Raw genomic sequence first — 25650 nt, forward strand, 5'->3', positions numbered from 1 at the left:
ACTATCTCAATTTTTAAATGTTGGGAATTAAAATTTGTAAAAGACCTCTCAGGCTTTTTTTGAAGTTTACTTTTAAACTTGAGGGCCAAAATACTTCTGTGGACTGGATCTGGTCTGTGTGCTATAAATTTCCACTTCGGCTACTGGGCTGTCAGAGATGCTATGACGACACTTACTGTGGAACTTAGGTAAATCAGTTTACCTCCTTGAACATCAGTTAGCTCATCTGTGAAATGGACCCACCTTTGTGAGATCAGGGGTGTAAAAGGTTTAGCATAACGATGGCGCCCAAGAGGCGCACCACACAATAAATGGCAGCGATAACTTGGGTGCCTGTTGTTAATTATGTACTAAAGGGGCAAGCTATCCCAGAGACCAATGCCCCAAGGCAGTGCCGGGAAAGCAGAAAAGATGGAAGAAGAAGCAAAAAGAGGGAAGGAAAGAGGTAAGGAGGCAACAGGGTCCGCCCTCCAGGCGGGGCGCCAGCGAGAGGCCCAGGCAGGGGCGGGAGTGCACGTGGCCTATTTCGGGCGGAGCAGACGCGCTTGGCCGCCACGGAGACCTCCGAGCCGGCCACAGGAAACGAGCCTTGAAGGTAGGTCACAACTGGACTGTGAGGACGTTGAACACCGAGTAGGCCGGCCTGGGGTCTTTGGGAGTTAGGGAAGAGCGGAAGGCGCTGGGTGTGGGCTTGCCACCCTCCCAGGGCAGTTTGGGCCGGACGCCTGGGTCCTCTGACCCCTCCCCCTCGGGGGCGGAGTTATGTGTTCTGAACCAATGGCCGGTCGCCTCTGAGGCCCCGCCCACGCCCCGCCCCCGGAGTCGCGGCGTCGCAGAGTGCCCAACCGCCCGGCGCCCTGGCCTGGGGCAGCGCGAGCGCCCGAACCTGCGGCTGGTGAGTGCGCAGCCCCCAGGGTCTCCGCCCCGATCCCGCCTCCAGCCCGTGCCCTAGAGCTCCGGGCCGCTGACCCAGGCTCCTGGGAGTGACTCAGCGCGGGGAGGGTGGCGTCTCACTGGGGCTGGAGATTCGAAGTGTTCAGGGCCTTGAATGCCAGGATGAGTAGCGTGAACGAGTCTTTCGAGCTGGTCCCGGGACAAGGCTGGGGCCTAGGGCCGGGCTGGGATACAGGGAAGAGGGTCAGACACAGATCTGGGCATGGGAGGAGAAGCCACGGCTGCATCGCCTTGTGTGGGCCAGAGCCATGGTCGGGGGGGCGGGTCCTGAGCTGACTCAGCTCCCTGCCCCAGGACACCAAGATGCCCGGTGAACAGCAGACGGAGGAGGAGGAGGAGGAAGAGATGCAAGAGGAGATGGTGCTGCTGGTGAAGGGTGAGGAGGAAGAGGGTGAAGAGAAGTATGAAGTGGTGAAACTCAAGATCCCTATGGACAACAAGGAGGTACGTGTCCCACACCACGGGGGTCCCATCGGTCCTAAATCTGGTGCAGGTCCATCCTCCCTCAGTCAGAAGCCGGGGATCCTGCCCCTACTTTGCCTGGACTCTCAGGCTTAGAATCTCAGAGTTGGCCACCCATCCTTCTGTCCCATTGTCCATTCTGCCACAATACAGATGTCACGCCTACTGTGCCAGGCTCTGTGCTGGGTGCTGGAGAGTAAATGCCCTCCTCGTTTTCTCGTGGAGCTTGATGTGTAGCAGGGTTAGACTGACAAAGGTGTGGAAGGTTTAAAGAGGGGAGTTTTAAGGAGATCAAAGTATGAGTTAGATTTCCCCTTTCAGGACCCTAGCTTCCACTAGGTATATTTCTATTTCCCAGAACTTTACAACACTCCCACCCCCAGCCAGAGCAGCCCTTGTGTCCATATGCAGGGTTTCTGGGCCCGGGTTCCCTGATTTCTTCCTGCACAGGGGCCAGTTCCCAGGAAAAGAAAGTTCTGCTGCCCCCTAGTGGGTGTGGTGGGCCCTAGGGGGAGGGGGCTGGCTTCTGTGGCCTCCTCTTCCAGTCAAAATAACTATTTAGGGAATTCCCTGGCGGTTCAGTGGTTAGGACTCCGAGCTTTCACTGCCTTGGCCCGTTTAGTTCTGTTTTTCTCAGGCCTCCTTGGCCCATCCTCCTAGCTCAGCCTGCCTCTTCCGGCCCTGTGAATCCCCTGGTCTCCTTTGGCCTGTAAGTTAAGAACTCAAGACTCCAGAGTTTAGGGTGGACTTTCAACTCCATCACTTACTTACCAGCTGTGTGACCTTTGGCAAGTTTAACCTCTTTGTGCCTCAGTTTCCTTATTGGTAAAAGTGAAATCATAATAGCACCTACTTCTTGGGATTGGAAGGATTAAATGAGTTGATACTTGTAAAGAGTTAGAACTGTGTCTGGCACACAATAAACATTCTGTACATATTTGTTGCTATTATTATTCATTCTTCCTCCTAAAGTTCAGGACTTTGGGCGAGGTCATCCTTCTGGAGATGTTTCAGTTAATTTTTATCAAGGCCTCAATAAGGCTGAATCCTGGGGCTGGATGTGAACAGGGAAACCAACATGGAGGCCTAGACAGAGGATTGAAGGCAAATAAGGCAGTAGGAAAGGTTTCAAGGAAATAACATGGGCCTTGTAAACTTAGTGGGAATATGGCAAATAGAGGAGGACGAAGGGCATTCCAGGATGAGGAAACAGCAAGTGCTCAGAAAGATAAGGCCAGAGAAACAGATGGACCAGAGTGTTTGCGTATAGTGAGCCTATAGATTTGTACCTACTGTGTTAGGTTATGCAGTGCTGTGAGAAGCTTCAAATCAGAGAAGAGGCATGATCACATTTCCTTTTTAGAAGAATCGTTGGCTGTTATGGGGAGACCAGGTCAGGTAAGGCTGATAGCCTGCTCTAAGGTAGTGGCAGCAGTGGAGGGAACATGGAAAGAGGGAGATATTTGGGAACACTGATTGGAGTGGCTGGAGCTAAGGATGGGAAGGGTGGAGGTAGGCATGGCTAGTCATGAAAGGGCGGTAGGGCTACACTCTGAATGGTGTCACTTAGTGGTTAAAAGCATCGGTTCAAATCCTAAAGACCACATTTACCAGCTTTGCTTCAAGAGCTCTCTCATCTATAAAATGAGATAATGAAAGTAAAATCCTTGAAATCTAGTCTAAATATCACGTGGGTGACTGGATTTGGAGGAGAGTAGAAATGAGTTACACACACACATCCCACAAAGATTTAGCACTGTGCCCACAAAATAGCTCATCAACTTGCTGTGTGGTCTCCTTGAGTCTGGGTTCTTATGAAATAGTGGTCTCCAAAGCTCAGTGTCCACATTCTATGAGTCTCAGCTCTCACCCAGTCCCGTGGCCAGTCATTGTCCAGGACAGGCCCTAATTATGCTACACGCAGGGATTAGAGTAGTCTCTCACCCCCTATCAAAATCCAAACTATCTTAAAGAATAGAAAGATTTTTTTTCCCAGAGGGCTCTATGTACATTCAGTTCTGTCTTTCCTTGCTTAAAATCGAACCTTGAGTGGTTTTGTTTCCCTAAGCTCCCACGCCTGGCATTCCAGGCTCTTCATCCTTCGACCTCGTGGCTTCATCTCTAGTCAGTCAGCATCCTTCCCATGCCCCAGTTTCAAGTACACCTGACCTCGAAGACTTTGCCCGTGTGATCTTTTGGCCTGTAAAATGCTCTTTACTTTTCCCATCTGCTTTCTCTGGAAGTAGTGCGCCTCTCTTCTAGATCAGCTTTTATTTTTAACATGCATACATTCCACTTGGGGATCTTGCTAAAGTGAAGATTCAGATTTAGTAGGTTTGGAGTGGGATTTGAGATTCTGCATTTCTAGCAAGTTGCCAGTGACGCTGCTGGTCTGTGGACCACCCTTCTTGTAGCAATGAGTGAGGGAGGTCAGGATTGTATTTTATACTCTGTACTCCAAAGAAGGGAGATTCAGATAGCTAAAAGAATCCAGGGGAGGGAGACAAGCTGTGGAGGTGACCTCAAACTTGTCAGTGAGATAGGATTGCATCATGGCTGAGAGAAACGGCATTTTGGACAATGACAGCCTTCCAGTGTAAACCCTGGCCTTGCTGATGGATCAGGTGTAGGGCCTTGATAGTCACTTACTTCTGAGTCTTCTATCCTTATTTTAAAATGGAGCTAATACAACCTAACCCAAAGGGTTAGGAGAATTTAAAACAAGAACATGGGTGAAAAGTATTTATTGCAGTTCCTGGCACATATTGAGTGCTTAGTAAATGGTAGTTATTTATTAATTAGAAAAGTAATGGTTGAAGAAGAAACTGGAACGCTTGCTCTTTTTTTTAACTTAAGCAGAAAGACAAAAATCACTAACTTTAAATACTTGGATTATCATATTATTATACTACATTGTATCCCCCTAGTGCCCTCATGTTAAGAGTGGAGATACCCATTATTCTAATTTTAAAATCTGACAGTTGTAGAATTGAAAAGACATGTAAGTCTAGTATTTGCCAAACTTCATTCACGTGTCTATTGCTCACCTGTTGTGCTCATTTAGTTGCCTTCTTCAAATAGATTCACATTGTTTTGATAAATAAATTTACCTTCATCTGAACAATAATGCTGATAAAACTGTGGGTTTCATGGGATCTGTTGTTTTTCTAATAACCATGAAGATAAATACATGATGATCATACTAAGATAAAAGTAAGCCTACATAATACTTAGAAGCCTCTTGCATTCTGTGATGTGCATACTTCAAGTCGGGAGATACTTGATGTTACCTAGCCTACCTTGCCCTCCTTGGTTCAGTGAGGCAGGGGGAGGGAGGGACTTGCCTGGGGTCTTAGTGAGCTAGACTCAACCCCTCTTACCAAGATTCTTCCTGGGGCACCCAGGGCCTTTCTTCCTGGAGTTAGAGATTCCAAGGGTACTTGGGTGAAGAATTTCTTTTTCCCAAATTAGTGGATCCAGGGTTAAGAAAGTCCTCAGACTGGTCAGTTACCTAAAGGAAGGGTGCCAAAGAAAAAAATGGGCCAGAAAAATATAGATATAATGAGAAAAATTCTTTCCACGATATAAACCCCATAGTTGTTAAAACCAGGGCAAGACTGGAAAGTATGACCTTGAGTTCAGACTGTGCCAAATTGCTGTGGGGAGTTTCTCAATTTAAAGTATCAAGTTGTATTTTAACCTTGAATCCCTCTTGGAGAGTGCCAGGCACTTGGAATCCAGCCGCTGGCACATCTTGGCACTCTGAGTGCAGGGAAGCAGTGTAGCCTACTGCTGAAGGATGAGAACTCTAAAAAGTCAGTCCTGACTCCCATGGGCTATATCAATTTAATCTCTCTCAGCTAAGTTTTCTCAGTTACCAAAAGATAAGGCCTGATCCTGGGGGTAGGACTGGGGGAGAGGGGTAACAGGAAGATTTAATACAATAATGTAATGTACTAACAACACTGTCAAATCTTACAGTCTAATGTTGTTATCAGTAATATCATTATATAAACTGTTGTAGCCAGGGTTGCTTTGGTTGGTGACTAATTTTTCAAACTGCTTTGTTTCCACATTTCTGAAAAAGTGAAAGTGAAAGTCACTCAGTCATGTCTGACTCTTTGCGACCCCTTGGACTGTATACAGTCCATGGAATTCTCCAGGCCAGAATACTGGAGTGGGTAGCCTTTCCCTTGTCCAGGGGATCTTCCCAACCCAGGGATTGAACCCAGGTCTCCCACATGGCAGGCAGTTTCTTGACCAGCTGAGCCACAAGGGAAGCCCCACATTTCTGAGGTGGTTACCAAAAAGCTGCTGTCTTTTTAAAATTAATTAATTGATTATTTTGGCTGTGCCAGGTCTTAGTTGTGGGATGTAGGATCTAGTTCCCTGACTAGGGATTGAACCAGGGCCCCCTGCATTGGGAGCATGGAGGCTTAGCCACTGGACCACCAGGGGAGTCCCAAAAGCTACTGTCTTTAACAAAGGATCTTGAAGGCCCTGAAGCTGCTCTCCTTACAACTTCAGAAAAAGGCCTTACTACTCCCTAGTGGTCACCTCTCGTTTCTTTATCTAGAAAAGAATAATGATAATTACTTGGTAGAGAAGGAATATGGGGAGACAGAAGCTAATGCTGTCTTATCCTTAATACATGTCTGGTTTTGCACTTGGTCATGAATTAATATTCTATTTGCTTAGTCCATGAATGTGAACGTGAAGTCTCTCAGTTGTGCCCGACTCTTTGCGACCCCATGGACTGTAGCCTACCAGGCTCCTCTGTCCATGGGATTTTCCAGACAAGAGTACTGAAGTGGGTTGCCATTTCCTTCTCCAGGGGATCTTCCCAGCCCAGGGATCGAACCCAGGTCTCCCGCATTGCAGACAGGCACTTTACCATCTGAGCCACCAGGGAAGCCCTGCTTAGTCCATAGTAGAGATTCAACATCACTTTTGCTAGGATGAGCCATCTCTTTTCTACGAAGGAAGCAGTGTATCCTCAGTACTCTTTACTGTTAGTACAAATTGTTTTCCCTTCATCTGCCTCTTATAAAGCATTTCTTTTTTCTGATTTTATCTCTAGAGACCCAGACCTCATGAAACTGATTTATTCTCAAATTTTTTTCATTTCAGGCCTCAGAGTATTTGGGTTTCACCTTTGCTGCCTTTTGTGCAGCTTAAAAAAATGATAGGTGCTTGCTCTTAAAAGTTTATTAAAGAGCCTGAACTTGATTGTAGCCTGGCTCTAATCACCATGCTCTCCTGGGTCTCTGACCTCACTGGCTGCTCAATCTCCTTTGCTGGCTGCTTTGCATCTTGCCTCCCAGTTCTCTTTAGTCCCTGAGTGAACACATCCAGTCTCAAGGCTTTAAAAATCCCCCGCAGGCTGATGTCTTCCCAATTTACATCTCCAGCCTGGGCCTCTCTCCTGAGCTCCAGATGTGTCCAGGACAACTGTGGATAGGATCAGAAACAGATCACAGGTACCAAGTCGTTGTTCCCCCGAAACTGCCCCCCCACCATTCTGTAGATGATAACTCTGCCTTTGCGATTGCTAAGCTCAAAATCCTTGGAGTCATCTTGACGCCTCTCTTTTCTTTATATCTCATGTCTAATCTATCATTAGGTTGGCTGTCTCCGATTGCGGAATATATCCAGAAGCAGACCACTTCTCACCACTTTCACTTTCCACCTCTGTCACCTGGGTCCAACCCATTGTCTTCTCTGGCCTGCAGTACAGGGGCCTCCTCGGTGGGTTTCTGCCCCTTCTCCTCCTTTATTCTGTGGAACCTTTTAAAATATGAGTCTTATCTGTACCTCATTGCTCAGAACCTTCCCACATCTCCTCTACTGGTTCCTCATCAGATTCTCATTCAAGGCTAATATAACGCCTTAAGGACCATTCCATGGATTGCTCCTCCCCTCCTGTGTTCTGCCCTAGGCATTTTTTCTTGCCATTCCTGGAACAGAAAAACTCCTGCCTCGGGGCCTTGCTTTCCCTTCTGGAACCTGCTCTTTCACCTCCTTTAGGTAAAGGCTCATGACATCAGTGAGGTTTCTTAACCCTAATTAAATTTGCACCATCCCCCCAGTACCAGCACCCCTTTCATCCATTCTTCCTGAAATTATGAATTCAGAAAAATTTTAATGCTGAATCCCCAGTTCCTAAAACAGAGTCTGGCACATTACGCGCTCAATAAATTTTGGTTGAATTAATAAAGAATAGCTGGAACGACACCAGGCATTGTGATATGTGCGTTAATTATCTCCTTAGACGCGCACAACCGTCCTGAGAGGTGCACCCCTTGGCTTTTAACTACTGTAAAAACGGGGGACGGAGAGGCTGCAGCTGGCGGAGCCCCAGGTCTCCGGCTCCTGGGTCTCTCCGTCAGGGCTGACCTGTTCCCCTCTCCCCGCAGGTCCCGAGCGAGGCGCCAGCGCCGTCTGCGGACCCGGCGCGCCCACACGCGTGCCGGGACTGCGGCCGCGCCTTTGCACGCCGCTCCACTCTGGCCAAGCACGTCCGCATACACACGGGCGAGCGGCCCTTTGCGTGCACCGAGTGCGGCCGGCGCTTCTCGCAGAAGTCGGCGCTGACCAAACACAGCCGCACCCACACGGGCGAACGGCCTTACGAGTGCCCGGAGTGCGACAAGCGCTTCTCGGCCGCCTCGAACCTGCGGCAGCACCGGCGGCGCCACACTGGCGAGAAGCCGTACGCATGCGCACAATGCGGCCGCCGCTTCGCGCAGAGCTCCAACTACGCACAGCATCTGCGCGTGCACACGGGCGAGAAGCCGTACGCGTGCCCGGACTGCGGACGCGCCTTCGGCGGCAGTTCATGCCTGGCGCGCCACCGACGCACGCACACGGGCGAGCGGCCGTACGCCTGCGCCGACTGTGGCACGCGCTTTGCCCAGAGTTCGGCGCTGGCCAAGCACCGGCGCGTGCACACGGGCGAGAAGCCGCACCGCTGCCCTGTGTGCGGCCGCGGCTTCGGCCACCGCTCCAACCTGGCGGAGCATGCGCGCACGCACACTGGCGAGCGGCCCTATCCTTGCTCCGAGTGCGGCCGGCGCTTCCGCCTCAGCTCGCACTTCATCCGCCACCGTCGCGCGCATATGCGGCGCCGTCTCTATATCTGCGCCGGCTGCGGCCGGGACTTCAAGCTACCAGCTGGAGCCACTGCCACCGAGCGCTGCCCAGATTGTGAGGGCAGCTGAGCCGCCGTTTCTTTTCTCCGCGGGGTGCGAGCCTCCATGTGGGGAGAGGCACTCTGGGATCTTAACCTGGGGCTGCGTTAATCTGGACAACTCCCCGCCCCACCACCAGCGTCTTGAATAGGATGGGACTGGCAGGCCTGGCTGCCCTGGAACTGGGAGACAGGATTCCCCTACCGGGATCCCTGGAAACGTGCCCACTTCCCCCTCATTACATCCCCTCCGCCCATGTTAGAGTGAATAAAGTATTATATCCTCACCCCACCTGTGCCTGTGAATGAGGTGGGTGGGGAGAGGCAGAAAGCTGGGGGTCTCCCTAGGCTTAGGTGAATCGGCATGGATTCAAGAGGGGCTATAAGCCCAAAAGGGTTCCAGGAACTGCGTTTATGGGTGTGGAGTCATTCTACACTTGCTCCTTGGTTATGTCTTCATGAACTCAGATCTAGAAGGTTCATAAATTTGTCACATTCGTAATCAATGGGCACTGCATTTCGCAGAACTTTGGTGAGCGGGCATGAACCTTATGCAACTCAGTCTAGCAAAGAGAAGCAACAGTGGCAACTTGGTGTGCAGGTGTACGCTCACTCATGTCTCTTTGTCAGTGGTAACCCACCAGGCCCCTCTGGCCGTGTAATTTCCCAGGAAGAGTACTGGAGCAGGTTGCTATTTCCTTCAGAATTTTCCCAACCCAGAAATTGAACTCATGTCTCGGCTTTCCTGCATTGGCAGGCGGATTCTTTACCATTGCACCAGTGCTACATTATTACTAGCTCATTTTCATCATCAAAGCATTACAAAGTTAGGTAACTCATTTTACGTCTATTTCTGCAGATTATCAGGTACTGACAGCGTCAGTAGTCCCTTGGGGGACTGACAGCAGTCTCTTGTCACTGGGACGATGATGGTGGAGCTGTTGGATAGGAGAGGTCCTCAGTGCAATCTTGGAGTTTAGAGAACCTCTTCCCAGAGGTGACATTTTTTTTTTAGCTGTGCCCTGCAGGCATCTTAGTTCCCTGACCAGGGATGGAACCTGCACCTCCCTGCATTGGAAGCGTGGAGTCTTAACCACTGGACTGCCAGGGAAGTTCCCTCAGAGGTGACATTTAAGCTGGTCTTAAGGTCAAGAGAGTTGGCGTTGGGGAAGTATGGCGAACCTGCATGGCAGACTTGTTAGAGCTTGCAGACATCCCGGGGGGTGGAATGTAGGGACAAAAAGCAAGGAGGTTGGCAGGAGACAGACCACTAAGGACATTGAAAACCAGGCAAACGGTTGAGAGGCCACAGAGAAGCCTTGAGGGATTAGAGGGGAGGGAGGGATCTGACATATTATAGAACTAGAATTCATAGGAGTTAAAGTGGACCTGGGACACGGGAGAGTTGGGGCTGATTTCACTTCTTAGCTTGGGGGACTGCAGGCAGTGTCACTGAAATGGGGACAGATGATGAGCAGGATGGGAGTTGAGGTGGCGGCCATTGTTGCAGCCCAGTCTGGACATACTGAGTGTGAAGTAAGCGGAGGCATCAGGGAGGTGATAGAAGTAACAGCTCAGGGATGTCAGGTCCGGAAGGTATGGCACCACATCCAGAAAAAGGTACTCGAGAATGTGAATCTGTAAAGGAACAGCCAGAGGTAGAAAGAAAACCAAAAGTGTCTGGGAAATCTAGAGCAAAGTGTTTCACAGAGGAAACTTAGCTGTCAGATGCGGCTCTGGTGAACACTGTGTGTGTGTGAATTTAGGGAAAGCGAAGAGAACAGTTTCAGTTGAGGTGTGTGCATGCTCAGTCGTGTTGTGTCCAACTCTATGAGCCCATGGACTGTAGCCCGCCAGGATCCTCTCTTCATGGAATTCTCCAGGCAAGAATACTGGAGTGGATTGCCATTTCCTCCTCCACAGGATCTTCCTGACCCAGGGTTTGAACGCACGCCTCCTGTATCACAGATGGATTCTTTACCCCTGAGCCAACAGGGAAGCCCCTCCAGGGAAGGGGTGGGGGTGAAAGCCAACCTTGAGTGGGTTAGGGCAGAAATGAGGAAGCAGAGTGGGTGGCTTGGCTATGAAAAGCACGATGGAAGTAGCTGGAGTTTTGTTGGTTTTTCCTTACCAGTAGGGAAGAGGCTCGATTATGCTTTATGGGCTGGTGGGAAGGGCTAATGGAAAGGAAGAGACCTTGATTATATAGAGGAGAGGGGAGATAATTGATCAAGGAGACAGGATGAAATAAGAGATCAATAAGATAAAGCTCTTGCTATCACTGTTGGGAAGAGGAAAGGAAGGTTTGGAAACTTAAAGCAGTTCCAGTCTGATGAATTCTCTTACCAGGGAAGTAAGAGAGGTCACTGGTTAAGAGGGAGTGAGGTCATTAATTAGAGGACTGAGGCCAGTAAAGTGGAAGGCTTCATTTCACTGATGTGGAAATAGGGTGAAGGAGGCAGGCCACAGGTATCTCTGAAAAGGAAGTGACGTGCCTGAGGTCACACAACGTGTGAATCATACATTCCCAACGCTAGGTATAGAAGTGGAACAAACAAACTGGCCTTGGGAAGGAAGGCCACGGAGGGGATGGGGAATGTTAGGCATTCCAAGGTCCAAAAGAAAAGAAGCCTTGTTCTGCTCCACACCAGACAGACCTGACCCTGATCTGTGCTGCGGGCCAAGGGAGAGGGGCGGAGGGCTCACAGCTCTGGGGTCTGATGGACAAGACTGGGGCCTGAGACTCAGCCCTAGGCCCAGGCTGGCCTTAACATGATATTTCCTGCCTTGGGCCCCTGAAAGTTTTGAGTTGAAAGAGCAAACTGATAACGACAAATGCAAACTTAACAACTACCTACTATGCACCAGACACTGTCCTAAACACTCTACTTTTTTTTTTTTTTTTTTTTGACCATGTGGCATATGGGATCTTAGTTCCGCGACCAGGGATCAGACCCAGGCCCCTTGCATTGGAAGTGTAGGGTCTTAACCACTGCGCCACCTGGGAAGTCCAGCACTCTATTTATAATATAATAGCTTATTTAAACCTTACAGCCCTACTAAGTAGATACCATTATTTCCATTTTAGATGAGGAAATGGAGGTACAGAAAGATAAAAATATAATGAACATCGTGTTGCATGCTAAGTTGCTTCAGTCGTGTCCAACTCTTTGCAACCCTATGGACTGTAGCCTGCCAGGCTCCTCTGTCCATGGGATTCTCCAGACAAGAATACTGAGTGGGTTGCCATGACCTCCTCCAGGGGATCTTCCCCACCCAGGGATCAAACCTGTGTGTCTTATGTCTCCTGCATTGGGAGGTAGGTTCTTTATCACTAACACCACCTGAGAAGCTCCATAATGAACATCATCTAGTACCAAAGATGGCATCTGAGCCCAGATAGCCTGGCTCCAGAATCTGGGCTCCTATCCAACACTACATAAAGCCTCTGATCTTATTTAGAGAAGGGGAAGGGACTTACGTGAGATCAGACAGGGAACTTTCTAGAAATCAGATCTCTCTGCTCTGCAGGTGGGAGATACAATAGAAAAACATGGGAGTTGGGCTCACAGGCATTCCGGGTGCCCCTCTCCAGCATGGACTGGGACAGAGCCTCCCCGGCTGCCCTAGGAAGAGTCTAGAAGGTGGTAACCAAAAGTTTTATTGAGGGAGAAAAAAACAGGAGGCTATCTTCTGGAGGTTCTGGGGCCTTAGACCTCAAGAAGTGTAGCGCCAGGTCCATGACCTCTTAGGAAAGAACTAGAATGAGGTACCTTGACCAGGCACCCTCTGCTGCTCAGAGGCCATGCTGAGCTGCAGGTTCTGTGCCCATGTTTCTAGGTTGAGACCTGACCTGTGGACTCAGAGGCAGGGTCTGCAGGCCCCATGGCCTGGTTTTCAGAGGTGGCCCCGTGGGGCAAGTCTGTATACTTGCAGGCAGAACCACGGGATAGATGCACTGGGTAGCGTCGCCGGTTGGTGTCCATCTTGCAGAGCACTGCTTGGGGCAGGTCTACACGGCAGCGGGCTGCCAATGCTACCAGGTAGATGAGGACATCACTGAGCTCCTCTTGAAGGGCTGCTCGTTCCCTGGGGGACCAGGCTTGGGGCCCAGGCTCCTCATCAGGCTTCCACTGACTGGGGACAGAAGACACAAGACAGGCACACACACACAGATGCTAGCTAGGACAGTGGGTTCCACCTCTCTCAGGAGCAGCCCACATCTTGAAGCAGTGAACTCCCACCTCCTAGGAAGTTTCTTCCAGGACAAGTCAACCCATCTGGGCCCTGGACTCCTTATGGTGGGGAAGAGACCTCATCAGATGATTCACCCAGACCTCTGTGTCCCTACCTAAGCCAAGGAGAGGACATTTCACTTATTGGGACCCAGTCCTACCTGCCAACCCCGTCACTTCTACCCCAGACTAAACCTTAGACCTGGACCACTGCAAAAGTCTGCTAACTCATCTTCTCTTCTTACCCTGCTGCTGCTGCTGCTGCTAAGTCGCTTCAGTCGTGTCCAACTCTGTGTGACACCATAGATGATAGTCCACCAGGCTCCCCCGTCCCTGGGGTTCTCCAGGCAAGAACACTGGAGTGGGTTGCCATTTCCTTCTCCAATGCATGAAAGTGAAAAGTGAAAGTGAAGTCGCTTAGTCGTGTCTGACTCTTAGCTACCCCATGGACTGCAGCCCACCAGGCTCCTCCGTCCATGGGATTTTCCAGGCGAGAGTACTGGAGTGGGGTGCCATCGCCTTCTCTGCTTCTTACCATACCATCTTTTAAAAGAACAAATTACATTTCATCCCTCCCCTGCTTAAAACTCCCCCAGCTGGACCTCTCTGGTGGTCCAGTGGTTAAGAATCTGCCTGCCAATGCAGGGGACATGGGTTCAATCCCTAGTCCGGGAAGATTCCACATGCCATAGGGGCAGCTAAGCCCATGTGCCACAACTGTGAGCCCATGCACTGCAACTACTGAAGCTCGAGTGCCCCAGAGTCCATGCTCTGCAATAAGAGAAGCCACTACACCTAGAGAGTAGACCCTACTCACTGCAACTAGAGAAAGCTCACATGCAGCAACAAAGACCCAGCACAGCCAAAAACAAAAATGACAACTCCTCCAACTGTTTTTGGAATAAAATCCAAACTCCTACCTCGCCCTCCAGGTTCTGTATGAAATGACTCCTGTCTCTGCCAATGTCATTATCCACCACGCTCCCTCTCACCTGGCCCCCCCACCCCCTTAAAGCCACTCATTCTGGCCTCGTCTGTCTTGCAAATAGGCCAAACAGTCACAGGGCCTTTGCACTTACTCTGCTCCCACAACCTTGAATGCTCTACCCGACCCATGCTTCCCATCAGGTCTCAGCTCAAATGTTACCTCCTTAGAACAGCCTTCTCCCTCTGTTACTTTCTTTCTCAACACCTCGTGTTATTTGCCTCCTAGAACTTGTCACAATTCCATATCTTTTAAAGTTAGTTCACTTATTTATTGTCAGTCTCTTTGCACTGTGAGCGTATCCATCTTGTTCAAGACCATATCTTGATTCTAGATGACCTAGCACCCAGACGGTGCTCGTGGACCGTAATGAATGAATGAATGGATTGCCTTCCCACACATCTGTGCTGTCATTTCTCCATGCCCCTGAGACTACCCTGGTTTAGTCCTCACCACATTTTGCCTCGTCTACACCAGCCTCCTCACTGATCTCCCCTGACACAATTCTCCTAGGGGATCAAATCCACTCTGCAGGTACAGTGATCTTTCTACCATTCAAATCGGGTCAGGTGTTCTGTCCAGAACTCCATTACTTCCCAGCCAAATCCTACCATTCTGTGTTCCTATCCTACCCCTCTCCTCCGCAGCCACAAGAGATTTATGTATTGAGTACTTATTGTGTGTCGGGTACTTGAGACACACCAGAGAACAAGACAGATACAAAACCCTCACCCTTTGTCAAGAAGCTTACACTAAAGGAATCCTACATTATTGCTGAATTCCTACATTCTCACTGAATTTAACTCGCCCTTTTCCATCTCACTACCTTTGCAAATGTGGTTCCCCCTCTCTGGAATGCCTTCTATAGAAGACCAGCCTTTCTACCCCAGAGGCAGAGGTATAGGAAGGTTCCCACCACCCCTTCTCAGACCTGGATCTGCCTTGCTGTTTTTACACCTTTCTCTCCCAGGAGACTGGGAGCCCCTAAAGGGCAGCAGACCCATAAGTCATCTCTCTGGATGCCCAGCAACCAGGTACAGAAGAGCTTGGTAGTGAGGAGCGGAAACTGGATCCATGGATATTTGATGGTCAAATGAATCCTCCCCTCCCCTCCTCAACACAGACTCTTCCAGAAAACCTGTCATCTACTCACAAGAGCTCTGCCAGCTCCCCAACTTCCCCCACCAAGGCCAGGAGGAGGTTTCGAGGCTGATGGAACTGCTCCCAGTCTCGTTCAGCAGCGAACTCAGCATGGAGGCGGCGACTAGAATGGGAGAAAGGGGTGGAAGTCCAGGTCCAAGGTTAGGGGATGGGGGAGGAGATGCAGGGCCCTGGCAGGTACTCAGTGAGATGCAATGGGGGCATGCGAGTCAGAGAGGATTCTGCAACTAATTCTTTGGATGGCCTAAACAGGTCATCTCTTTTTTAGAGGATTTGGTTTTCTCATCTGTAAAATGGGTGCATCCTTACACAGACCCTAAACTATCGAAATCTAATAATACCCTCATTTTCTTTATTCCATTTCCTGTTGCTGCTTCTGCAGTTTTCCTCCACCCGGAATAACCCTGTCTCTGCATATCTAAATCCTATTGATTTTACAGAATGCAGCCCCAGGACACTTCCCCCAAGAAGCCCTCCTGGATTTCCTCCAGAAAGAAATGTTTTCGATGTCTCAACACTACATTTGCTCCCATCCTACCTCCCGCTCCTGGAGGACAGAGGCAGGGCAGAAGCATCACCGTACTCCGGTAGGTCCCCTGCCTCAGATGTGTATAGTTAAGCCCATTTTGCAGAGGAGAAGGTTAGAAGTTTCGCCTGCGGTCAGCCCCCAGAACTAGGACCTGAGCACAGCCACTAGCCTTTTTTTCCGAACACGTGGAGGGACCCTACCCGAAAGGAGGGAGGAGGGGCGATCTCCCCAGCTCAGGCTGGGCAAGGACGGCTTACATGTCCTCCAGCGTTGGTTCCGAGCTGAAGCTGAAGGGGCCGGTAGCAGTAGTGCTCTCTCCTCTGGCACCTCCAAGCATCTCTTCACTCGCGGACATGCCGCCCACCGAGCTGCCGCCGGGACCGTCTGGGAGAACCGGGAGCCAAGCTCGGAGCCCCCGCCTCCAGAGCCCCTGACCAATCACAGGCGTTTGTGATTGCTCCACGGGGGCGGGGCTGAAGGAAAGACCAATTACTTATGTGGAGCTCGCTAAATCCCTCCCCTTACCCGGACTGGACCAACCTGAGAGGACTTCAAGCGGGCGTTCCTTGGCTCCCGCCCCTGAATTCTTGAGTCTTGACCGAGAACCTTAAAGATATAGGTACCAGATTCGACCAGGGGACGAGACAAAGGGCAGAGGTTGGAGAGCGCAAGCGCGTCACTTCCCTTTGGGGCACCAGATGGCACCAAAGCGAAATGACAGAGCGGGGAGCCTCGTGGCGAATCCCAGAAACGAATGATTTAAAGGAGAGAGGGGAGCTTATTAAAACGATACAGGAATGTCTCCAGGATAAAACTGAGCCTGAGGAATGAACTAGAACTAGGGTTGTTGTTCAGTCGCTCAGTCGTGACCGACTCTGCGACCCCATAGACTGCAGCATGCCAGGCTTCCCTATTCTTCACTCTCTCGGAGTTTGCTCAAATTCGTGTCCATTGAGGACTTCTCTGTAACCTAAAAGGTAAAAAATCTGCCTGCAATGCCAGAGACCAGGGTTCGATCCCTGGGTCTGGAAGATCCTCTGGAGAAAGGAATGGCAATCCACTCCAGTATTCTTGCCTGAGAATCCCATGGACAGAGAAGCCGGGTTGGCTGCAGTCTGTGGGGTCGCCAAGAGTCGGACACGGTTGAGCGACTAAAACACACACACACACACATGTCCATTGAGTTGATGATGCCATGCAACCATCTCATCCTCTAGGGGAACTAGGGAAGCTGTTTCAATTTTACATATTTAATCCTCACAGCTATTCATTCAGTCCTCAAATCAGCCCTCTGAGGTAGTTAATATTATAATCATCATCTCCATTTTACAGATACAGAAACTGAGGGATTGAGTAATTTAACTCTACAGCTAGTAAAGTGGTAGCCAGGTTACAAATTTAAGCAGTTTGGCTTCAGAATCTGGGATAACTCCTACACTGCTGCTGCTGCGAAGTCGCTTCAGTCGTGTCTGAGTCTGTGCAACCCCATAGACAGCAGCCCAGCAGGCTTCCCCGTCCCTGGGATTCTCCAGGCAAGAACACTGGAGTGGGTATATTGTCTCAAATGGTGATAAGTACTATGGTAGATAGCAAGATAGAAAGGACCTGGATCCTTGATAACATTGCTGAGCCACTTATTTTAAAATAGGTTATAAAGATGCCCTGATTTAAGACTCTGGTTATATAAGATAATAAATCCCTTTATGGGTCAAACCACTTTTAGTGTTTTTGTTACTTGTCTTTGAGAAATTGACATTTAACCTGAGTAATTATTAATAAATCAAGGGGAATAGGGGACTTCACTGGTGGTCCAGTGGCTAAGACTCTGCACACCCAATGCAGGGGGCCCAGGTTCAGTCCCTGGTCAGGAAACTAGATTCCACATGCTGCAATTAAATATTCCAAATGCTGCAATGACGATCAAAGATCCTGCATGTTGCAACTAAGACCTGGCGCAGTCAAATAAATATTTTTTAAAAAACATTAAAGAAAAATCAAGGGGAATAGAGTAGTAGGTATAGAGAACACCAGTGGTTAAAGCAGGGAAGGCTTGTTGCTGCTGCTGCTGCTGCTAAGTCGCTTCAGTCGTGTCTGACTCTGTGCGACCCCATAGACAGCAGCCCACTAGGCTCCTCTGTCCCTGGGATTCTCCAGGCAAGAACACTGGAGTGGGGTGCCATTTCCTTCTCTAATGCATGAAAGTGAAAAGTGAAAGTGAAGTCGCTCAGTCATGCCCGACTCTTAGCGACCCCATGGACTGAAGCCTACCAGGCTTCTCCGTCCATGGGATTTTCCAGGCAAAAGTACTGGAGTGGGGTGCCATTGCCTTCTTGGCATGTTCTAAATGCAAAAAGAGTTCCAGTGTGGCAGGAATGCTGTGAACAAACAAGGGGGATAATGGTGGGATGTGGTGTTGGAGAAGTAAAAAGAGATCAGATCAGATCAATCAACCATTGATTTTATTTCATATTTTATTTTATTTTGGATTTTAAGTATATGGGGACCTTTTGAAGGATTTTAGGCAGGGGAGCCATATGATCATATTTCATATTTCTGAACCCTCTTACTGCTGTGTTAAGAATGAACTTGAGGAAGGACTTGCCTGGTGGTGCTGTGGTTAAGAAGATAAGGTGGCATCCATCTGCCAGTGCAGGAGACACCAGGTCAATCCCTGATCCAGGAAGATTCCACATGTCAGCTAACAACTAAGCCAGTGCACCATGACTACTGAGCCTGTGCTGCAACTGTTGAAGCCCACATGCCCTAGAGCCCATGCCCCACAACAAGAGAAGCCACTGCAGTGAGAAGCTCTCATATGGCAACTAGGGAGTAGCCCCCACTCACCACAACTAGAGAAAGCCCTCACAAAGATTCAGTGCAGCCAAAAATAAATAAATAGTTTTAAAAAGAATGAACCAGAGGAGGGCAAGAGTAAGAAGCAGGGAGATGCGTTACTGCAGTTTTCCAGCAAGAGACGTTGATGAGTTGGCCTGGGTTGATGGCGGGTGAAGATGAAAAGAAGTAGATGCATATCCTGGAGATAGACCTATAGGTTTTGTTGGCTTTGAACTAGTGAGATGGGAGAAAGGGTAGAATCAAGCATGGCTTGCAGGTTTTGAGTGTTGGGCAGCTTGGCAGATGGATGGTGACTAATATTGGGATGAGGAAAATGAGATGCAGGATGGAACACAAAAGGCATCGGAAGTGTGGTTGGGACAAAGCAAGTGAAGACCCACATCAAGTTGGCAGGTGGATTTATGAGCCTAAGGGTTAGAGGCAAGATGAGGGCTGGAAATTCAGATTTGGTAGTCTCTGTCATTTAAACACTACTTAAAGTTTGGGAATTCGAGAAGAATAACTAGTACAAGAATCTAGGTAGGCAAGACTAAGATTTGGGGTACTCTGACATTTAGCAGTTGAGCAGAAGAGAGGAAAAGGGCTTCCCTGGTGGCTCATTGGTAAAGAATCCGCTTGCCAATGCGAGAGAGAGGAGGACTGATCCCTGGGTCGGGAAGATCTCCTGGAACAGGAAAAGGCAACCCACTCCAGTATTCTTGCCTGGGAAATCCCATGGACAGAGGAGCCTGGCAGGCTACAGCCCATGGGGTCGCAGAGTCAGACATGACTGAGTGACTCAACAACAAGGGAAGAGAAGGTGAGGTAGGAGGAAAATCGACAGAGTGTGAAGTTATGGACACTAAGAGAGTGTATTCCAGAGTGAATGGACATCTGATGCGGCTGAGCAGCTGGGTAAAATGAGAGCACAGAATTTGCTACTGGATTAGGCAACATGGAATTTAGATATGGGAGGTAGGAGATATGAGGGCGTCCTGGGTAACTCCTAGGTTTCTGGCTTGAGTAAATAGATGAATAGTTTTGTCATTTGCTGAAATGAGGACATAGAAGACCTGAAGTTGTGGTAGGTGGGAAGATACTGAATTCAGTTTGGGACAGGTTGAGTCTGAGATCTAGGCAAAACATCCAGGCAATGTCCAGCAGGTCTGAAGTTTGGAGCATTGAGCTGCCTTATGGATCTGGGTACTGAAAGTTTCAGGAGCCAAGCACCACCCCTAGCACCTTCCCTGGTGTTTACTAAGCTTCTCCAGTTGTGTGTGTGCTCAGCCACGTCTGACTTTGCCGCCCCATGGACCATAGCCCGCCAGGCTCCTCTGCCCATGGAATTCTCCAGGCAAGAATACTGGAGTGGACTGCAATTTCCTACACCAGGGGATCTTCCCTGACCCAAAGGTTGAACCCTTATCTCTTGTGTCTCCTCCACTAACAGGCGGACTCTTTACCACTAGTGCCACCTGGGAAGCCCAGCTTCTCTAGCCTAAAGACAAACTTACTGGAATATAAAACACCACTTGGAGAGCAACTTTCTCGGGAGTCCTCTGCATCGCAGATTTTTTAAGAGTCAGGTTTTCAGGACTTCTAGAGTTCACAGGTCAAATGGTCCTTGGAGACTGATCTGAAGGAGGAGGCACTCTCACTGAGATTGTCTCTGGCCATTCCCCCCGCCACCCCGCAGGAGGTTCCCTGGCAGAGCTGTAAAGCTCTTCCAAAGCATCCTGCAGGGACATCCAAGTTCTTTGCTTCCACGACATCATCCTCTAGAGACCAACCGGGACTTCTCTAGCTGTCCAGCGGTTAAGACTCTGCTTCCACTGCAGGGGGCCTGGGTTCACCCCTGGTCAGGAAATTAAGACACTGCGTGCTGGGCAGCGCAGCTAAAACAAACAAACAAAGGTGTTTCTCCATCGCCAGCTAATAAATCTTTAATGACACAGTGGACGGAACTTTGTTTTTGCTGGAACAGGACAGCATGTAACACATTTAAAACATGTAAATGCACACATACACCCTTGTACCACTCAAGAGTTTGGCCACCTTCCCTGCTAGAGCCAAACAGGTGCAACTGGTCTCAGTAAGGCTCTTTGGGAAAACCTGGAGTGGAAGTGGCCACAGCAGCTGGAGAACAAAGCAGCAAAGGCCTGTAAATTGCGAAGGTGGTGTCCGGGTAGGGGAACCTGGGCCAGTCAGAGGTCCCAGAGACAACAGAGAGCGATGGAAAACTAGGACTCAGGTGACTGATTGGGAGCCTACCTGCCAGTGCCCTTGGGAAGACTGTTTCTCTTCTCTGAGCCTTGATTTCCCTATCTGTATAATGGGGATCTGGCCTAGGTGGCCTCCAAGGACACTTCATAGTGTGCTAGGAGGACCAGGACAATATGTATTTTGTCCATGGCTGGGTCCCAATAATCTACTTCAGTTCTGTTTGCTTTTCTTTTTTTGCCTTGCTAAGCAGTTTGTGGTATCTTAGTTCCCTGACCAGGGTTCGAACCTGGGCCCTTGGCAATGAAAACTCGGAGAGTCCTAACCACTGGATTGCCAGGGGATTCCCAGTGCTGTTCTTATTGGAGGTAGATCTGTAGGCCTTATTGGTTGTGAACTTGGGAATGGGAGAAAGGGTGCTGCTATAATTAAGATGGGCTTCCCAGTTGGTGCAGTGGTAAAGAATCTGCCTGCCAGTGCAAGGGACATGGGTTCGATCCCTGGGTCAAGAAGATCCTATGAAGGAGGAAATGGCAACCTGCTCCAGTATTCTTGCCTGGAGGATCTCGTGGACAGAGGATTCTGGCAGGCTATAGTCCATGGGGTCACAAAGAGTCAGACACAACTGAGTGATTGAGCATGCACGCATATAAATTTTTCAGGGGCAGTCATAACAGAGCCTTTTTCAGAAACTCCAGCCTAGCCCTGTCAGGCCAGACAGTCCCCAACACCCTTAGAAGTCCTTCACCAACCTATTTATCTGGCCATATCCCCCTACACACAGGCTGAAATCCACTCTCCCTGCCTTTGCTCACCCATTCCCCTTCTTCTGGAATGCCCATCCCCATTCTCTGCATATCCAAATCCAAATTCTACCCATCCTGTAGAGCCCTGCTTCAAAGCCTCCTCTAGGAAGCCTTCCGAAACTTCCTCCAAAAGAACAGAATTTGGTTTTATATAGTACTTCCTTCACTCTTATGCCATGGCACTTACCACTTCTTACTTTAATTTGGGGGAGACTGGTGACCCTGTTCTAGATCTACCCTCAGTCCGGTCTCCTGGAGAACAAAAGCAGTGTCAGGCTTTTGTTTCCCAGGACCTGGTACTTGAGTTGATCTATACATACATTTAGAGGAGGGTATCTCACGGGATCTTCTCCATGACTTGCCTGCCATAGGTGAGTATGGCTGTATGAAGAAGGCTGAGCGCCGAAGAATTGATGCTTTTGAACTGTGGTGTTGGAGAAGACTCCTGAGAGTCCCTTGGACTGCAAGGAGATCCAACCAGTCCATTCTGAAGGAGATCAGCCCTGGGATTTCTTTGGAAGGAATGATGCTAAAGCTGAAACTCCAGTACTTTGGCCACCTCATGCAAAGAGTTGACTCACTGGAAAAGACTCTGATGCTGGGAGGGATTGGGGGCAGGAGGAGAAGGGGAAGACAGAGGATGAGATGGCTGGATGGCATCATTGACTTGATGGACGTGAGTCTCAGTGAACTCCGGGAGATGGTGATGGACAGGGAGGCCTGGCGTGCTGTGATTCATGGGGTCGCAAAGAGTTGGACACGACTGAGTGACTGATCTGATCTGATCTGATTTTACAAATGAGGAAACAGACCCAGAGAGGTCTGGAGACTCGAGATCATCCGGAAGGGCGAAGGCTGAAGCTCCCCAGAGCCCCCAGTGCTCTTCAGCATGGAGTAGAGGAGGCAGCTCACACACGCCTGAGTATCTGCTGAGGTTGCCTGGCACTGCCTTTCCTTCTGTCCTTTCTGTCCCTCCTCTTCATCTTCCTCTCTCTCTACTTTCAATGTCCTCTCCTTTTTCTTTTCTTTCTTTGGCTCCCTTTTTCTTCCTCTTTCTTTCTCTCCATCACCTTTTAAGAAAAACTTTTTTTGCTTTTTCTTTATTATTATTTATTTTTGATTATGCTGGGTCTTCATTGCTACCCTCAGGCTTTCTCCAGTTGCAGTGATCAGGGGCTATTCTCCAGTTGCAGCATGCAGGCTTCTCATTGCTGTGGTTTCTCTAGTTGTGGAGCAGGTATGCAGGCTCAGTAGTTGTGTCCCATGGGCTTAGTTGCCCTGTGGCACGTGAAATCTTCCCAGAACAGGGATCGAACCCATGTCCCCTGCATTGGCAGGAGGATTCTTAACCACTGGACCACCAGGGACATCCTCCTTCACCTTTGTTACACCTCTGTTTATACCTGTGATTCTGTTCTGATTTCCACCCCAGGCCTGTTACCTCCCATTACCTGCTACTTCCACTTTGCTGCCCAGGCCCTCTTCAAGGAATAGTTGGATGCCTACCTCACTTCCAACCCCCTAACCCTTCCTAGGTTAACTAAGAGGACCCAGGCCAGGGAAGCATCCAATCATTTTCCTTCCCTTTTCTACTGTCGAGCCCAAGCAAGAAAATAAACCAGTTAGAGAGTCGTGTTCTTTAGTAAGCAGAACCAAGGCCCCAATTTCTTATCCAAAGCCTTGTCTTGAGATTGGTGGTACCAACTTCCACCACTAGGAGACACTAAGAGCAAGGAAAGTGTGAAAACAGAGGGTGCTGGAGTCCCGAGTGTGTCTCACTCACTCACTCATTGATTCAGTATATCCTGAGCATTAACTGTGGGCCAGACACTGTACAGGTGCTGGGGATATAGAACGTCCTCTGCCATCTTGGAGCTTACACACTTGCAGAAAGGGACAATTAAAAAGTAAACTAAGAAGGAACTTTCCTGATAATCAAGTGGATGAGACTCCGAACTCCAAATGCAGGGGCTCTGAGTTTGATCCCTAGTTGGGTAACTAGATCCCACATACCTCAAACTGAGACCCGGCATGGCCAAATAAAAAAACTGAAATATCTAAGAAGCCAAGAAAGGGCTTCCCTGGTGACTCAGCAGTAAAGAATCTGCCTGCAATGCAGGAGACACGATTTTGATCCCTGGGTCAGGAAGATCCCCTGAAAGAAGGTATGGCAACCCACTCCAGTATTCTTCCTGGGAGAATCCCGTGGACTGAGGAGTCTGGTGGGCTACAGTCCATTGGGTCGCAAAGAGCTGGACATGACTGAAGCAACTGAGCACGCAGACACGTGAAAGGTAATACATAGGATGATGAGTTGGAGAGTTGCCGGGTGTTGGCTGAGGTCAGAAGGGCTTTTATGAAGAGATTTTATTCTAACTGAGCTAGGACTGAGAGTTAGCCAGTTGGATAGAGAGATGGAGAACAAAGGATCTCGATTTGTTTGAGAGAAGTAACTCAGTCATGTCTGACTCTTTGCGATCCCACAGACTATAGCCTACCAGGCTCATCTATCCATGGGATTTTCCAGGCAAGAGTACTGGAGTGGGTTACCATTTCCTTCTCCAGGGGATCTTCCTGGCCCAGGGATCAAACCCAGGTCTCCCACATTGCAGGCAGACGCTTTACCATCTGAGCCACCAGGGAAGCCCAAATACTTCTTTGAGCCCCTTTTTTTGGGGGGGGGGCAAGAATACTGGAGTGGGTTGCCATTCCCTTCTCCAGGAGATCTTCCCAAACCAGGGATTGAACCTGAGTTTCCTGCATTGTAGGCAGACACTTTACTGTCTGAGCCACCAGGGAAGTCATAGAAAGGCTACTGGGCTAGAGTTCAGTGAGAAAGGCAGTGAGTGTGCAGTGAGATAAAGTGTCTTGAGATGAGGCAGGGGTTTTGTGGAAAGTAATTTGAGAGCTTTGAGCTCTGAGAAAACCTGATTGAATTTATCCATTTATTGTTGATACATTACATTTTGTTTATTTTTGGCTAGAGTTGATAACTGCCTCAGTTTTTTTTTTTTTTTTAATTTGCTAATTTTCTATGTTGTTGCTGTCGTTTAGTTGCTCAGTTGAGCCTGACTCTTTTGTGACCCCACGGACTGCAGCCTGATGGGTGCCTCTGTCCATGGGATCTCCAGGTAACAGTACTAGAGTGAGTTGCCATATCCTTCTTCAGGCGATCTTCCTAAGCCAGGGATTGAACCTGAGTTGCCTGCATTGCAGATGGATTCTTTACTGCTGAGCCACTGGAGAAGCCCCAATTTCCTATGTAATTATCACTAATTCTTTTTACATCTTCCGATTACCTTCCAATACAATTTTTCACACAATTAAACATATCAATACTCTTATCAGTTCCATTTTCCTTTTCCTAGAAGCCTTCCAAGCTTCTGCTCCAGCATGAGCTGGTTCTTCTCTGTGCCTGGCGGACAGCTCTTACCTTGAGAGCTCCCTTCACCTTTCACCTGGGCTGGGTTGCATTTCCTGGACCCCATGTTCTTCCTCTTTCTCCGTTTGCTCCCTTGTTTTGCTGGAGCACATCTTCCAGCAGTTTCTTAAGAAAGAGTGAATGCGATGAAAACACTTCAATACCTTGCACGTCTAAAAATTTTTGGAAAAAAAAAGCATGGCTATAGAATTACACAGAGAAAATCGCTTACCCTCAGAATTTTGGAAGCACTTTCTCATTGTCTTTTAGCTTCCAGTTCACTGCTGAGAAGTCTGATACCAAACCTTTGTGATCTCCTCTCCTCCCAGAAGCTTTAGGAGCTCACCATGACTGGAAGTATGGACTTGGAAACCAGGCCGTTTAGTTAGTAGACCGCCAGTGCAACCTTGACCAAATTTCTCAATCTGCTTGCACCTCAGTTTGCAAATGGGGTTGGAAGTTTACAGAAGTTAATACATATAAAACCTCTTAGAACAGTGCCTGGCAAAGAGTATTATATAAGCATTTGCTATTGTTTTTATTATGGTCTTTTAATCTGTAGTATTTTAACAATAGTTAATAATAAAATGAATGTAGGCCTTTTTCCACTCCCAGTGCTGGGAACTCAAAAGGCATGCTAACAGACACAACTTTTAAATTTCATAAACCTTTCTTGTATAATCCTTTGTTTTCTTCCTCTCATATGCTTTATTACCTCTTTCTGGAACTCTTATTTGTTAAGCCTCCGGGCCCATCTCTGATTTTCCTGTTTTCCCTTCATTGTGCATCTTTTTGTTTTGTTCTCCTTTCTGATAAGTGTCAGCTTTACCTTCTAAATCTTCTACTGAGGACT

At 48.9% G+C, this 25650-nt stretch overlaps 2 protein-coding genes across 3 annotated transcripts; one reads left to right on the forward strand and one right to left on the reverse strand.

The window, feature by feature from the left end:
- The first annotated feature begins 516 nt into the window (after nt 1-516).
- Nucleotides 517-8892, forward strand: ZNF771 (zinc finger protein 771). 2 transcript variants are annotated; one of them, NM_001113729.2, is given in 3 exon segments: nt 517-595; nt 1249-1398; nt 7833-8892. In NM_001113729.2, coding segments are annotated over 2 exon segments (945 nt in total). In that variant the 5' UTR covers nt 517-595; nt 1249-1257; the 3' UTR covers nt 8637-8892.
- Nucleotides 8893-12250: 3358 nt separating this feature from the next.
- On the reverse strand, nt 12251-15910 carry DCTPP1 (dCTP pyrophosphatase 1). Its single transcript, NM_001038202.2, is given in 3 exon segments — nt 12251-12742; nt 14979-15089; nt 15773-15910. Coding segments are annotated over 3 exon segments (510 nt in total). The 5' UTR covers nt 15871-15910; the 3' UTR covers nt 12251-12441.
- Between the last annotated feature and the right edge of the window lie 9740 nt (nt 15911-25650).

This window comes from Bos taurus, chromosome 25, assembly GCF_002263795.3.
Source record: "Bos taurus isolate L1 Dominette 01449 registration number 42190680 breed Hereford chromosome 25, ARS-UCD2.0, whole genome shotgun sequence".
Lineage (NCBI taxonomy): Eukaryota > Metazoa > Chordata > Mammalia > Artiodactyla > Bovidae > Bos > Bos taurus.